Source organism: Chlorocebus sabaeus, chromosome 16 (assembly GCF_047675955.1).
Source record: "Chlorocebus sabaeus isolate Y175 chromosome 16, mChlSab1.0.hap1, whole genome shotgun sequence".
Lineage (NCBI taxonomy): Eukaryota > Metazoa > Chordata > Mammalia > Primates > Cercopithecidae > Chlorocebus > Chlorocebus sabaeus.
In genome coordinates, this window is record NC_132919.1 from 60,364,916 (window position 1) to 60,381,957 (window position 17,042).

Below are 17,042 nucleotides of genomic sequence, written 5' to 3' on the forward strand. Positions count from 1 at the left end.
GTCAGCCAAAAACAACTTGTGCACAAATGATATTGTCAAAATTAAAATCACAAATGCTTTACATTTTCCAGAATTTACTTTAAATAAAACATGTAACATCTAGAAAAGCATTAGCAATATACCTCAATTGTCATATTACTCAGAAAATTAAACTAAAAAGCCCAGAGCCCCTAAATTATCCTTCCACAACGTTTCATTAGATTCATGGTAGACCACCACGGCAGACCACCATGGCAAGCCTTTTACTGGGTGGGGGTGGAGGGGACAGGGTCTCGCTCTGTCACCCAGGCTAAAGTGCACTGGCACAATCTTGGCTCACTGCAGCCTGGACCACCGGGCTCAAGCAATCCTCCCACTTCCAAAGTAGCTGGGACTACAGGCTAATAAAAATTAGCCTTGCTAATTTTCATATTTTTTGGTAGAGAAAGGTTTTTGCCGTGTTACCCAGGCTGGTCTAAAACTCATGAATTCAAGCAATCTGCCCACGTAGGCCTCCCAAAGTCCTGGGATTACAGGCATGAGTCACTGCATCCAGTCACCATGACAAGTATTTTCTCTTTTTTTTTTTTTGAGACCAAGTCTCACTCTGTCACCCAGGCTGGAGTGCAATGGCGCGAACTTGGCTCACTGCAACCTCCACATCCTGGGTTCAAGCAATTCTCCTGCCTCAGCCTCCCAAGTAACTGAGATTATAGGCACCTGCCACCACGCCCAGCTAATTTTTGTATTTTTAGTGGAGACAAGGTTTCACCATATTGGCCAGGCTAGTCTCGCACTACTGACCTCAAACAATCTGCCCACCTCGGCCTCCCAAAGTGCTGGGATTATAGGCGTGAGCCACCGTGTCCAACCCACGACATGTCTTAAGCATACCAACTATTCCCGCTCCAGCCCAATAACTCAGCTTTATAACATATGATGTGAAAGCTAATCTGCATCACACAGACACCAATCCAGCTCAATACCAGCATGTGCTATGGTGCCTGGTTGTACAAAACAAGTAAAAAAGCAAAAAAAGAAAGAAAAAAAAGGATAATGGTGCCTATCAGTCATTATCCCTAAACTTGAATTCGTACCTAAAAATTAAAAATCATTCCTCCATGTTTCTAAACTGTTTATAATTAATGATCATTTCAATTTTAAAGTCACACACATATGTGATATAGAGAAACAAAGCCCCATTTTTTAATTAAAACAGAAGAATTCTAGAGAAGTTTTCCATATTAATGTGCTATTCAGATTGAGGAAACTAATGTGAAACCAAAGGAACAAAAGTCACTTTAGTATTAAACAAATTTGGCATATGATAAAATTAGGTTCACTAAAAAGAAACTTCAGAAGTATTGGTAGGCAAATTACTCATAATACCATCATCTTATTTTGTAACCCACCTATTAAATTTTAAGTCATCATGTACAACTTTTCACAACTATAACAGCATTAAGAAAAACATCTTCCTATTTAGAACTTAACCGTCATGTTTTAAGCTATTTTCTACATTGTAAATACTTAAGAATCAAATTAAAATATTTTAAATTTTTTTAAAATGAGTAATCTCCCATTTTCACATTTTAGGGCAATTCATTCACGGAGGATGTACAGTTGCATGAATTCAACAGAAGGAGGAAAATTATTTAAGCTAGTGTACAGCCATTTAACTTCAACACAAATCTAAAAGGAAGCTAATAGAAGTCTTTACAACTGTGAGCCAAACTTTCTAAGCCAGTGAGAGTTTTATTCCAATTACCACAAACAGCACCACAAATCATTCTTTATTAGAAATCTAAGAGAAGGAAAAAATGAAGAGATAAGTTGAGAAAAAGGGATTGGCTACTTATCTGTACTGCTTCAGCAACTAAAAAAACTACTGCAGTGGAAACAGACATTCAGTAAATCTGCCTGATTTCAAATTACAGCTTCCCAGTTCACCAGTCACACATGAGGGCAGCCTGCTTAGCTTCTGTTCCAGCATCCTTTCCACCCATGCAGTGGTGGTACACTGTAAGTTCACAGTAGCATGGTAGTAGTATCATGTAAACTTGTATTTCTCAAATCTGAATCTCAGATGAAAACTTATCTTACACTCCAAATAGGATACCAGTACACTACAGCACCCCTTTCCTTTCCTTACCAAGGTTTCTAACCACGGTGAAAACACATCAGCTCAAGGTTAGCCCATGGAGAGAGGAGGAATAAACTACGGATCATGAACCAGAAATTCTGACTGAATAAATCAGTAGACAGTTTCTAAAATAGAAAGTGTTGCTGATTTTTAATATGTAAATGTTTTAATTCTTTATTTTCCCCTTATTAATACATATATCTAGTATAACTGAGTATCTCATCTCCAGTCATAATTTCCACGTGGTAAGACCCTGGACTCCCAACAGGATGCTATAATCAATAATCAATATGCCAGCTTCCTCATAGTAGAGAGATGAGCAGAAAGAAGTGTCAAAGTACCACACTTTTTAAACCAGGGGTGTCCAATCTTTGGCTTCCCTGGGCCATACTGGAAGAACTGTCTTGGGACACATATAAAATAACACTAACGATAGCTGATAAGCTTTTAAAACAAATAAAAATTTTTAAATGCATAATTTTTTAAGAAAGTTTTCAAGTTTGTGTTGGGCCACATTCAAAGCCATCCTGGGCTGCATGTGGCCCCCTGGTTGAACAAGCTTGTTTTAAACTCAAGAAGTTACTTTCCAAGCTTCAGTACAACGTATCTTCTACATGTAGATACAGTAATCTCTGTATTTGTAACTTTGTTCTGAAAATGATGACATGAAAACAAAAAGATACAAGAGGAAACAACGTATTTAATAAAGAACCAGTATGTGGCAAACGTGAAGCGGCTCCTCACATAATTTTCTCATCTGTTCTTCCTTTTGGAGGTCAGCGGGGGTTACATCTCAAATAAGATGGGCTCTCCCAGTCTACTGCTCCCTGAATGTAGTCACTCGTATCCCTCTCTCACTCATGCCATTCCCTTACCTTAGAAGGGCTTCCTCCATTCTCCTAATCAAAGGAAATTATAGCAACCTGCAAAGCCCAAAACAAGAGCCATCTCCTAATGAGCTCAAAAAATATCTCCTTCCTTCCCACATGCTTCAAAAACTGTTATTTCATTCAGACTAAGATGTAATATAATGTACATGATGTACTGTCACAGTGTGTTGTTTTCACATATGTCTTCTGTCCCACACCCTCCAGGATCTGGCATGACATAGACTAAACAGAGTCCATCTATGGGGCCATAACCTCCCACTTCAGGCAGGAAGCACATTAAGTGTTACTGAATTGAAAAAATGCTTCCCGCTGGGCGCGGTGGCTCATGCCTGCAATCCCAGCACTTTGGGAGGCCGAGTTAGGTGGATCACCTGAGGTCAGGAGTTCCACACCAGCCTGCCCAACACGGTGAAACCCCATCTCTACTAAGAATACAAAAATTAGCCGGGCATCGTGCCACACGCCTGTAATCCCAGCTACTCGGAAGGCTGAGGCAGGAGAATTGCTTGAACCTGAGAGACGGAGGTTGCGGTGAGTCGAGATCACGCTACTGCACTCCAGTCTGGGTGACAGAGCAAGACTCTGTCTCAAAAAAAAAAAAGAAAAAATGCTTCATTCTTTAATGCCTAGACATTCGAGTTAATGGTGTGATTTAAGTGTGACAGAACTTCAAGAAAAGGAGAACTGAGAAGCAGCAGAACACCTGGCTTAACGGCATGGCATCTGGACTCATACTGCCCAGGTCTGAATCCCAGCCCCACCATTTTCTAACTATGTGACTGTGGACAAATTACTAAACCTCCCTGTGCCTCAGTGCCTGTTTCCTCAGCTGTAAAACGGGAATCACAACACTGCCTCTCTCTTCAGAATTGTTGTGAGGATCAAATGAGTTAAAAGTGAGTGCTTACAACAGTGTATACAGTAAGTGCTATCTGGGTGCTGGCTATCAATTGTGTTTCAAGTATAAGAAAACCCCTATGTCATAAACTTCATGCACAACCGTACTCGAGCTAGTATGTGTGCGTGTGTATGTATCACACGAGCTAGGTGTGTGTGTATATATATACACACACATATACACATATGTATACATATACACATATACACATATATTCACATATATACATATATACACATATATACATATATCTCACTATACAGTAAAATTCTATTGTAGAGGTTAACTCAAAACTAGATGGTAAAACCATGAGTTAATCTCCACGGTAGAATTTTCCTCTCAATTTAACTGTTAACTGGACCCTCACCGACCCCTCAAACTTGAGGAAGTCTGTCCAAGTCAGAGCTAAACTTATTTATAAGCACATCTTCAAGTCTCATATTTACACCCTTATGGTTTATTTCCTAACTACCTACCGGAGTCACCCTGGACAGGACAGATGGATCTACTATTTCTCAAAATACCAAGAATAGAAATGTATAGATATCGGAGGGGGAACAGCAAGTGAAGGCATTAAAGATACATTGCCCTCATGCTAATCTTACTTTATGGACTTGCTCTTAAATAATTCTTATCTTGTGCTGGCAATTAATCAAATCATTCCCTTCCATTCCATTCTTGATAGAAATCTATTTCCAGAAACCATTTTCCCTTTTGTATAATTTAGTAAAGAGTTTAATGCAGTTATAGCAATTTCTACTAGACACAGCCAACACTGAAATGGCCACGCCTTAAGTTGAGCATGAGATTTCAGTTTGGGTGGAAACAAGACCTGAAATAAAGGGTCTGCCATGGAAATTTTGACAGACTGATGAGGACAGTGAAACCTTAATTTTATGTCACCAAGAAATGTTTCATAATGGCATCATTCTTTCCTCTCCTAATATAAATCCAGGCTTCATTCATACCAAAAGTTTCCACTTGGCTCTGAAGAATGTTTTCTGCAGAACCATTAGAATCTGAACCCATGACACGCCCCACCAGCCTGGTTAAGTACTTTAGCTCTATTTCTAAGATGGGGATAACATCCTGTTATGGGGTGCTTTTGGAATGAAAGCATATAAAACATGAAAGTTAGATGTCTGACATAATGCAGCATTGAATACATATTCATTTTCTTTCCTTTCAATTGAATAAAATCTTGAAAGTGATTCTAATCACCGTTATAATCTGTGATGATAAACATAATCACAGCTGTTTCACTCCAAAGCTGCCACTGCCATCCCTGTACATTTACTTGCATATTAAGGCACAAAAACCTTTATTATTTGTATTAAGGCACAAAAAAAAATGTTATTAAGGCACAAAACCTTTCAGGTACAAAAAATTTAAAAATAACAGAATCAGTGAAGTTGAGCTACCGCTCCCTCTGGAGCATGATGATTGAGCTCCAGTTATTACCAATCTCAAAGCAAAACAGAGCGTTTAAATAACTATACCAAACAAGTACTAAAAGCTGGTCTTACTTTCTCACCCTGTATCCAAGATATCTTCCCTCTCCTGCTACAGCCCATAATACACTCTTGTTTTATTTGTGCAATAAGATTTATTCTTGATGCTTGGACACTCTTCCAAAGACAGAAAGAAGACACATTAAGTGGTATATTTCTACAGTGTTAATGTGTTAGGTTTAGCCATTACATATGTTAACTTACTATACACATAAACGTAGAATTTTCTGCTCCCTCTTTGGAATAAGTATGCTTAGCTTCAAAAAGTACTTTTTCTTTAATGATCCTAAGATTTTAGTTGGCATAACTTTGGATTATAAGCTTGCTTTCAAAAAATATAGAAAAGGTAGCCAGGCAGAAGTCATTGTGATCTTTTTGGTTATGAACGTTTGTATCACATCTCTTAATATTTATATAATTACACACCCAACAAATATTTACATAGTATGTACTGAGTGTCAGGCACCACATTACACACTGGAGACACAAAAAGAAATAAGACTCAGTCCTTGTATTCAAAACTGGCAGAGGAAACAGAAGTAGAGAGGTGATACAGTGTGAAGGTCCTATGACAGGAAGGGTGGGGTGCGGGGGCTCATGCCTGTAATCCCAGCACTTTGGGATGCGGAGGCAGGCAGATCACTTGAGGTTAGGAGTTCGAAACTAGCCTGACTAACATGGCGACACCCCGTTTCTACTAAAAATACAAAAATTAGCTGGGCGTCGTGGTAAGTGCCTATAATCCCAGCTACTCAGGAGGCTGAGGCATGAGAATTGCTTAAGCCCAGAAGGCAAAGGTTGCAGTGATCCAAGACTGCCACTGCACACTCCAGCCTGGGTGACAGAGTGACACTCTGTCTTTAAAAAAAAAAAAAAAAAAGGTCCTACGATAGGAAGAACATGTAGAATAGCAGGACAATTGGGAAAAACCAGAGCTAAACTTTAGACTAAGACTTAACAGGTGAAACAGGTATCATCTGGGCAAAGGGGGTTGAGGAAAGAACTGAAGGAAGCACTCACTTTCTGGGAAACTGCAACTTACTCACAATGACCCAGGGATGGGGAGAAGGAAAGCATTGTAGGTAAGTCTGAAGATGTCAGGCAGGAGACTTTAAGAGTCTTCCAATGTCTTGCTAAGGAGTTGGACTTATCCTGATATGGCAGCTGTGAAACTAATGCTATTTGGAAACAGAATACTCTGACTCTTCATGAAGAAAAACAACTGAGCAAGTGAGGGGTTAATTTGTCTAAAAACTTAAATTTCAATAGTATCATTGAGGAGAGTGAAATACTCAGAGAGCAGGAAACCACCAAAAAATTTAAAGAAAAGGAAACTCTGGTTGCGCGCGGTGGCTCACTCCTGTAATCCCAGCACTGTGGGAGGCTGAAGCAGGAGGATCACCTAACGTCAGGAGTTCAAGACCAGCCTGGCCAATATGGTGAAACCCCGTCTCTACCAAAAATACAAAAATTAGCTGGGGATGGTGGCATGCACCTGTAATCCCAGCTATTCAGGAGGCTGAGGCAGAAGAATTGCTTGAACCCAGACAGCAGAGGTTGCAGTGAGCCAAAGTTGAGCCACTGCATCCCAGCCTGGGCAACAAGAGTGAGACTCCATCTCAAAAAAATAAAATAATATAAAGAAAAGGAAACTCAAACATCAGATGTGTCTGCAAAAGTAAACATTTATTTGGCTTTTACTGCCTATGAGGATAAATAGCCACTCCATATGCTACAGCCCCAGCTTCTGGTGGCGGGGGTAGGATTGATGTGTGAATAAATCAACAAAACACTTTCACTTACCATATAAAGTAAAAGTAGCAATTCAGAAAGTCATTAATCAAATCATTTTATAACAAGTATATAGCACCAAAAGGGAACACCTAATGCTAGTTTTATCTAAGCGTCCCTACTTCTAAGTATTAAGGCATTTTTACGGAGAAAAACCACTGTTGAAAAGAAAAACAGGGGTTTTTTGTTGTTGTTTTTTTTTTTTTTGGTTGTTTGGTTTTGTTTTTTGAGACAGGGTCTCACTCTGTCGCCCAGGCTGGAGTGCAGTGGCACAATCACAGTTTATTGCATCCTCGACCTTCCAGGCTCAAGAGATCCTCCCACCTCAGCTTCCCAAGTAGCTCAGACCATGGGCGCCACACCACCATGCCCAGCTACTTTTTGTATTTTCTGTAGCGATGGTGTTTTGCCATGTTGCCCAGCCTGGTCTTAAAGTTCTGGGCTCAAGCAATTCGATTGCCTCAACCTTGCAAAGGGATGACAGGCATGAGCCACTGCACTCAAGCACAGAAAGGCAGTTCTAACTGTCCACCTCCACCACTTTTCTCTGTATTCAGGCATTATTGGCCATTTCATCTTTGAGGCTGAGATAATGCTTTGACCTGGCATTACTACAAAACCTCTAGGTTTCAAATTACCCTCAGTCTTCCATGGATTCTATCTTTTTGGAACTAAACCTTCAAGAGTTCATCTATAATTATAGTAACTTACAATTTGGGGATGGGTAACCAATCAAAACTGAGGTACCAAGGGCTGAACCCCTCTTGAAGACAGAATAATGGAAAACCCTGGCTTTGAAACCCGTAACTTTGAAAACCAGCGGACAGCCAGAGGCCACACAGTGTAAGCAGTGGTCAATGCAGTACGTAGGGAGGACAGATCCTCTGCTCAAGTTGGCCAACCTCATGATTCTGCCCAACTCGGACCTCAGTCTCCTATCTCCTGGTACTTGGTGTCCATACAACTCAGCTCTCAGAACATCGTGGCAGATGAAGACAACTGCGCATCCCTTTTCTGAAAGGCTGATGACTCAATCGCTACTGCCCCCTTTCTGTTTAAAGGCCACCTTCCTTAAGTAGTTTTGTTTTCTAGAATCCCTCAGTTCACACAGCCAAGAGGAGAATCATTCTTTTTTTTCTTCCCTTAAACACCAAGTTTCATTCTTATAGAAGGAATGGAAACCACCACCCTGCTCAGATGAGCCAATGGAAATATCTTCTCTGAAACAGGCCTTCAAACAAAATATCAAAAGGGAAGAGTAGCTGATTTTTTTTTTTTTTTTTTTTTTTGAGATAAGAGTCTCGCTTGTCGTCCAGGCTGCAGTGCAGTGGCACGATCTTGGCTCACTGCAAGCTCCACCTCCCAGGTTCACACCATTCTCCTGTCTCAGCCTCCCGAGTAGCTGGGACTACAGGTGCCCACCACCACGCCCGGCTAATTTTTTGTATTTTTAACAGATATGGGGTTTCACCGTGTTAGCCAGGATGGTCTCGATCTCCTGACCTCGTGATCCACCCGCCTCAGCCTCCCAAAGTGCTGGGATTACAGGCGTGAGCCACCGTGCCCGGCCGAGTAGCTGATTTTTTAACCCTTAACACTGAAAAATGCAGAGCTTCAGCTGGAGTCACAGACGAAGTACAATATGTGTTGTGTTCTTAGCAGGGAAATGACTCAAGATTCAAAACAACTTCTTAGTGGCATCATTGAAAGCACAAAAATGTGAATTATTTCCCAGCAGACCGCTCAAAATCCAGGGATGATCATTCAGGGACAACAGGCTCCTGTTGGTCATGGTTATTGGCAGAGCTTAATTCTCACGCTGTCTCTTGAGTATCTTCCTCAAAGAGCCTGAGTTTGTAGTACATTTTAATTTGTGATATTAAAAGACTAAGAATAGCAACAACAAAAAAAAAAAAATTAGGGAAAACAAGGGGAGGTTAGGCAGATGTAACAAACTATGCAACTGTTTGGCATCTGAAATAAGCAGGTCCCATTTTGAGAGGCTGTTTCTACCACTGTAATTAGAGAAGTGCATGGGTGTTGCTCCGCCTAAGGAGGGGGATAAAATCGAGTTGGCTTTCCCTTTTCCAGTACCGAAAGCAGTAGATAACACTGTTTCAGCTCCACTGCCCCAGAGGAAGAGTGCATTTGAGCAGTACAGTGGATCGCTCTATTCTCTGATGACTGACTTTGGAAGTAGCCAGTGCAAGACAGAAACTACCAACTGGAAACAGACCTTCCAGACTTGACATTCAACTTCATCAATGTCCACACCACACAAATCTACTCCCCCGTCATCTTCTCCTTTCTCTGAGGAGGGCGGAAAAAGTGGGCAAGGACTAGATCTCTGCTAGTCTTATGGAGATGAAAGGAGTGCTAGGAATACATCAAGCAAAAAACATTCAGCCAAAAATAAGAAGGCAACTCCAAGTCATGTAAAAAGGGTCACTTCAGAGCTGCGAAGGAACACGCTTGTCTTTATCTCTGAGGACCTTAAGAAAAGTATTTCCTACTTGGAAATCTACTACACATTCATCTTTCTCCTCCCAGAAGAATGGCCCTTGGTTTCACCATTTCAGGCTGCAAACTCTGACAATGTTTCCTGTGTTACTTGCCCTGGTAATATCCGTTTTCAGGGCTGCACACCTATATTGCAATATAAAGAAGAATGGTACAGAGTCCACGAAGGGAAAATGGGAATAAGCCAATAAGTCTCTCTCCAGAGAAACGTCCTTCTCTTTCTCAAGATACAACATAAATGAAAGTAGAAATAACCTTAGTGTTTCACATGCTTGTAAAATGCCACTCTCTAAATGGCATAAATTACAAACTCAGTTTTAAGGACTGAAACTCACTTATTTCTTTAGTCTTCAAATACCTACTCATCATTTACTAAGTAATATGAAGATAAATATTTTGGATCTAAAGCTATATTGCTTACTGCATGAATATGTGAGTCACTGGGAGCATACACACCTCTCTAGTTAAAGAAAGGAAGAAAAACTATGCTTGCTGCAGATATTTTACCTACTAACCAAAGCAACACACTACATACAAGTAGATAGAAAGCACTGCCTCATCGTGTAAAAGTGCTCTGATGTATGAGGAATACAAAAAGCAGTTTCAAACTCCAGCTGTCATTTCCAGAGGGTGTGTTGCCAAAGGTATGAGTGAGAATGAGTTATTCTCCCGCAGAAGAATGATGCTCTATCAAACAAAACCAGGAAAAAAAAATGAGTGCATTAAAAGAAAACTTAAACACTCTACAATGGTCAGATGTTAATAGAAAGATTAATTTTGAGGTAAGAGCCAAAACAGAAAATGCTGGATAACTATATTTGTGGGATTAAAAGCATCATCCTGAGGTAACACATCCTTCTTAATTTAAGTTACAACAAACAACAAAATATAATGGACTAGCATATGCCTACTAGAAGTCAAATACAGATGAGACACAGTAAACAAAATATAACAAGCGGACAGCATGTTACAAATAAATGTATACTACTGGAAAAAGTTTCTGTGAACTATAATTTGTAAATGCAGTAGGGTAATTCATTATTTAAAGACATCTGAGGTTAAATTCTTCACCAAAGCAAAGAACTATACAGAAAGCACATAGTCACTTCTCTAATTTATCTAGTTTGTAAATCCAGAGTTTCAAATATTACGTTAAGTAAGGCAATTCACACAACACAAATGGCTAAAACATATTTGAAAAAAAAAATGTTCACGCTCACCCAGAATGCAGGAGATGGAAATCTAAAAGAGGGGCCCCTTTTCACCTACCAGATTGGTAAAAAATGTAAAAGATGTACATTATCTAATATCTTCACTGGTAAAACTGAAGGGGAAGTCCCATTAATACAAAAAAAAAAAAAAAAATGTGCACTGGAACTCTTTTGACGAGTAATTTAGCAGTACCATAAACATTTAAGATGCACACATACACACTTCTGACGGTTGTAGAAATACCTATACTAGTGTTCAATAATGCTCTTCACAAAGGTATCTGTACTAGTAGGAACTGAGTACCAAAATACCCCTCAACAGACGAATGGGTGAATAAATTGGATACATCCACACATGCAGCCACTAAGCAGAGTAAGGCAGAACATGCTTTGATGTGGAAGAATATCCACCATCTACTGCTGAGTGAAAAAAGCCAGTGGCAAAGTGGTATAAAATGTTGATCTCCTTTTAAAAACTAAGTATGTGTGAGTGAGTGAATGAATGGTTGTCTCAAACAGAAGCTATCCCTGGAGGTGGGAAAAGAGAAGGGAATGTAACTTCACTTTTTATTTTATACAGTTTAAAATTTTTGTGGGTTTCACTTTTATAATTTAGGTAAAAGGGAGTTATGCTGCCATGAGACTATTAATCTGCTAATCCACTAAAAGTTCCAGAGATGCTCTGGGGGAAATCGTGCAAAACCCCCTGGAGCCTAGTAATATGGTCACTGGGATTTCCACAACAGAATCTGCTCAGATGAGCAGGTCTAAGAGGAACCAACCTTATTCTAATCAATCTTACTTTTTATTTATGCAGAAAATGATAAAAGTTTTAGAACAAGATAACCACTTTCTCCCAGACAAGTAGTACTGAGAAGATTCAGTACAAAAATTTTCTTATAGATTTATATAAGTCCCCACCCAAACCAAAAATATCACCAAAACTAACAGATGTCAATCACATTGGCCCAGAATCTTACATCTTTAAACTCCCTAAAGTCATGTTCAAGCCTAGGCTCAAATCTCACCTACAAAGTTCAGGCCCACAACTTTGAGAACTAGAAAGAGCTACATTTTCCTTTCATCTTTTGTAGAGACTGGTATAACACATCTTTCTCTTTATTCTCTTTTTAAAAAGAATATCCCTTGATTTTCAAATGTAACTCTGAAAATGATATACTCAGTAGGGGTTTTAAGCACATCTTGGAGAAAGATGTGCTGGGAGAAAGAAAGGTAGAATATTAAATGAATAATCATACCATAAAATACTCCCATCTAAAATATGTTTAGAAAATGTATATAAGAAACAAGTTTACAAATTTGAAGAAGTTTTTCAAAGGCAACCAATTTACTAGTTAGCACAACCTCAAAGTTGTAAGAAAGTACACAGTGCCTTTCTCCCTAATGCACTTAATATTAAACAGTGTTAGGATAATATTTTCCAGGCTAGAATGTACTTTCTGCTTGCCCTAATAATAAATCTATGCCCAGATGGGAAATGGAACCAGAACTAAATAAACACAACACAGACAATGAGCAGGAGAGCCAGAAAAGTTAGCTAATGAGCCTGTGATGCCTTCACGATCTATAAAGTGGGTTTCTTCAAAAAGGAAAAGTCAAACAAATAGAATGGAGAGTACAAAAAGTTAGATATTTGATGTGTGTGGAATATAATTACAGATCAGAAGGGGAAGCAAATGGATTCCTTTCTGTATGTGATGGCTGGTATCACGTGTTGTCAGATACGTAAGCTTAAAGAAAAGCACGCCACACAGTCAAACCAGAGAAATCAGTCATCATCAAATCATCGACAAAACTTTAAAACATGCAAACTTTGTTCTGGATGACAACTGGTAATCTAAACAAAACAAACCCTTACTAGAATGAAATGTGGCCTAAAATTAGATGCAGTGAGTCCAACTCAATACATAAGTAAAAGCGATGAAGAATAAAAACAAAGAGGAAGAACAGGGAAGAAAAGCCACTTGAATACAAAGTGATTCCATTTTTTTCTCAACACCCACACAAAGACAGCAGTTTCTGACAAGAATGTTCTCGGCAAAAAATAAAATTACAGGAAGGCTTTTTTTTTTCCAATGAGAAAAAGGCAGCTCTATATGCAGATTAGTAGGCTCAAATTATTTAAGGCCCAAATTTACAGCCCTCATATTTCAAAAATATTATCTGAATAACCTTTTTTTTTATTGGAAAGAAAAGATGACTGGAAATACTGTTCTTGTTTGGAACGCTTATTTCATGTTGTGCTTGAAAATAAAATCAAAAGTGGCAGCTTACCTTGGCACTGGAAGCCCTGTTTCCCAAACCCCCTGAAAAACAAAAACAAAAACAAAATCTCGTAACATATTTTGTGTTGGATAGCATATTTTAAACAAGTTATGTCACCAAGTAGTCCACTACTAAAGGTTTGTACGTGAAACCCAATGACTTAATAGAAAAAACATACCTAAATATCTAGTCAGATTACTGTGTAAATTCAACCTTGAGGGGAAAAAAAATCTTGCCTATAAAGGATCACTGAACTATTCCAATATATCAAGCTTCTTTCCAATTTTTTATACTATATTATCAATACTTAAATTTCAAGACAAGAACATGACTGTGTATTCAAACTTGTTGGCTACAATATTCAAGTAACAAAAGAGTTTATGGTTAAAATTTTAAAAGGAAGTTACTTAATTTTGTTCCTGAAGACCAAATGAAAATTGTTTTTTTTTTTCCTCCCTAAAGACAACAAAGTGGGCTTACTTATTATGCATTTGTTTAAAGTACTACGTGTCTAGAAATTGCCAAACGGCATCACTTTTAACATTTAATTTTGGCTTAAGGAACCAGATCCTAGAAAATATCATTCCTATTGTTTGCATTTGAGATTACCATGATCTAATTTCTACTGAGAACCGACAGCAGTCAAAGCACATACGGAGGGTATTTTGTTCTTGTAAATGACTTTAGAGAATTTACTCTGTAAGCAGAGAACCCTGACATGGACATTCAATTGCAGGTATTGTTCTACTAGGATTAACTGCATTAACATTTCTTCAGAAGGCTGAGCGTCATAACCTCTTGCTTCACATAGAATGTTTAATGCACAAAGTATTTCACATACTTTTAAAATCAACTTAAGAGTCACCCCCCCTCACCAAAAACCATAATGAACTCTAAACATTTCACTTAAAAATATCAGTGATTTAACATTGAAATAAACTTGTAAATCAAGGACCCCGTAGAAACAATAATGAAAGCAAACTGAAAAAGACAATCCCTGTAGATGGTTTCCTGGGACTTCCAATTGGTTGGTTTACAATTAAATGCAGAGAGCTGCAGGGATACTCAGGGGGGCCTTAATTTTCCACTTCACAATACTGCTAGTGACCTGAGCGCCTCTTCAGCTCACCAAGGGCTGATCCTTCAAGGGCAACTGACAGTGGAAAGACACTAGCTAGCCTCTGTCGGCTGCAAGTCCCTTTCTAACTCTCCCACTTCCTGCAAAAGTCACCAGCAGTCTGTTGCCTTTTAATGGACTCTCACAGTTGACCACCTCCTCTTAACCAAATGCAATATTCTCTTTGCCCTGATGCTCCGAAATTGTATTTTAAATAGCCTTATCTACGATTACCTACTCCTTTGAGCACAGTCGCTTCATATGCTGACTAGACAGTGGAAATCACTCATAGAGGTGGCTGTGCTTTTCATAAAAGTGTACTTGGGAGCAGATGTCTAAAAAGGAAAGGAAAAATTAAACACCTTATTAGCACCACGATCATGGGACCTGACCTTTGGGATGTTTTTCCCCAGGTGTGACAGATTCAGACAGAGCCATCCATATTATGTTCACTCTAGTGGCCCAAGATACCTGTGCCACACAGCTGGCTGGTGGCAGGATTCACTCCATGACTGCCACCCTGGGCAGCTCCCCCCGGCCTAGAAGGGGAGGGAGCTAAGAAGCCCTAGCCATAGCTCTGTCTTGTCAGGAAATTGCTACACGACAAAGAAGAGGTAGAAGAAGAGTCAGGGCATCCGGCAATCTAAGAGACAAACCAAACTACTGCTGCTCTAACTAGAGGACCTAGAGCTCCTTTAGTTCCAGCTTTCTAAACTTTTGTGTGGTGACGGGGAGCTGGGAAGAAGGGTCACACACTTTTGAGGATCAGATGAAAGCTGTAATTCTCTCACCAGCAAAAAGATTCACAAACACAATTTCACCCAGTTTTGCAGGGTTCAGAGACCCCTGAAGCCCTTCTATGTATCGATTCTCCATAAGCCCCCAAGGATCCTCCGAGTTAAGAATGCCTGAATTCATTGGCGATTACCTGATCTCTGACACCTCTGGCCCTTATGTTATTTTTCTTAAATAAGGCCTCTGTCCTCAACAGGGTTACAGGTCTAATCTCGTGTTGACAGGGTCTATTTTAATTTTTTTTGAGTCGGAGTCTCGCTCTGTCTCGACCAGGCTGGAGTGCAGTGGCCCGATCTCGGCTCACTGCAGCCTCCGCCTCCCGGGTTCAAGCGAGTCTCCTGTCTCAGCCTCCCGAGTAGCTGCGATTACAGGCGTCTGCCACCACGCCCGCACATTTTGTACTTTTACGGGATTTCACCATGTTGGCCAGGCTGGTCTCGAACTCCTGACTTCAGGTGATCCGCCTGCCTCGGCCTCCCAAAGTGGTGGGATCACAGGCGTGAGCCACCGCGCCTGGCCGACAGGGTCTATTTTAAATCAGTCCCTCTGCCCTTGTGCCATTTGCCTGCTCGAACTCTCCCTCCCCCACTGCAAGCTTTCAACAGTTTGTTCTCTCTCTCTGCTCACTCGGAAAAGTCAAAGTCTGTCCGTGCCCAGTAGATGCAGCCTACAGTAGGCAGGGGACCAAGATTCCAGCGCGGTCCAGCCCGATGGGAAGCACAAACACACCCCCCCGAACGTGCCCAGCCTGGCTCGCCAGCAACTTGGACCGCGCAGCGCAATCGCCGCCGTTCCCCCGTTACTCTGGGACGCGTTTCTCCGGGAATCTTCGCTCCTTCGGGCCTCTCCTCCTCCCCTGTCCGCTGGGCTCCCACCCCGGCAAGCGGCCGCTCCGCTGGGTGCGTGCGGGTGGGCGACCCCGGGGAGGTGAGGGGCCCGGCCCGGGGAAGGATCCCCGCCGCCACCGCACGGGGCCAGCCTCCCTCCGGCGCCAGGGGCTGTGTGTGGCGGGACGGCGACGTCCCGGGAGTCCTGCCCGCCGGTGTCAGGGCCGGGAGCGCGTGTCACTCCGGGTGAGAGTTCGGACTCCCGCCGGTTCCAAGTTCTCGGAGTGAGCCAGCCCCGGGACAGACTTGCCGGCGCGCCGGGGGCCGGGACCCGGAGGCGGGGAGGAGCGGGGCAGGGGTGCCCGGCCCGGCACCTACCAGATGAAGTCGGTGCAGTGGCTGCAGAAGGTGGGCTGCTTGAAGAAGCGCGCAATGAATTTGTGGTCCTTCACCTCGTGCACGTTCTTCTGCCTCAGCGCCCCTTTGCGGGCGAAGCGGTTGGCCACGTCCTGAGACGCCGTGGAGTCGTTGGCCGGGAAAACGTCAGCCATGGTCCCCCCCAACCACCTCTTGCCTCCGCCGGAGAGCTGCGGCCGCGGAGGGCCGGGTGGGCGGGGGCGGCGGCGGAGAGGTGCGGGCTCGGGGCGACCCCGGGCGGGGGGCGCGGGCTGGTGGCCGAGGGCGCGGCGAGGGGGCGCGGCGGGGACCGGGGAGAGTCAGGCCGGTGCGGCGCAGAGCGGGAGCGGGAGCGGGAGCCGGAGCCTGAGCCTGAGCCGCTGGCTCGCCCGCTGGCCCCAGGCTCACTGACAGCCCGGCGCCCGGCGCTCGCGCTTCCTACTCGCGGCGGCAGAGGCGGCCCGGAGCGGCGCCGCCCACCGCGCATGCCCCGAGCGCGAGGCCGCGCGGACGAGAGCGGCGGGGGCGCGCGGGCCGGGAGCGCGCGGGGGGGCGGCGGCGGCGGCGCCGAGCGGGCCGCGCCGAGTGCGGAGGAGGCAGAGGGCGCCTGGCGGTGCTGGGAAGACTGAACAGGGAGAGGCGGCGGCCCGGGGAGGGCCAGCCCGAGTGGGGATGCGG

General features: G+C 42.5%; 1 protein-coding gene across 2 annotated transcripts in view; it reads right to left on the reverse strand.

The window, feature by feature from the left end:
* Positions 1-16,793, reverse strand: part of PRKCA (protein kinase C alpha) — a 511,284-nt gene extending 494,491 nt beyond the window's left edge. The window contains exons 1-2 of one of the 2 annotated variants that reach the window (XM_008012039.3): positions 16,347-16,793; positions 13,239-13,270 (exon numbers count right to left, since the gene is read on the reverse strand). In XM_008012039.3, the coding sequence (XP_008010230.1) occupies positions 13,239-13,270; positions 16,347-16,519 (205 nt within the window). In that variant the 5' untranslated portion in view covers positions 16,520-16,793. Of the gene's footprint in view, positions 1-13,238; positions 13,271-14,584; positions 14,854-16,346 lie in introns of those variants that run through there. The other variant, XM_073005116.1, reaches the window with a different exon arrangement.
* Positions 16,794-17,042: the final 249 nt, after the last annotated feature.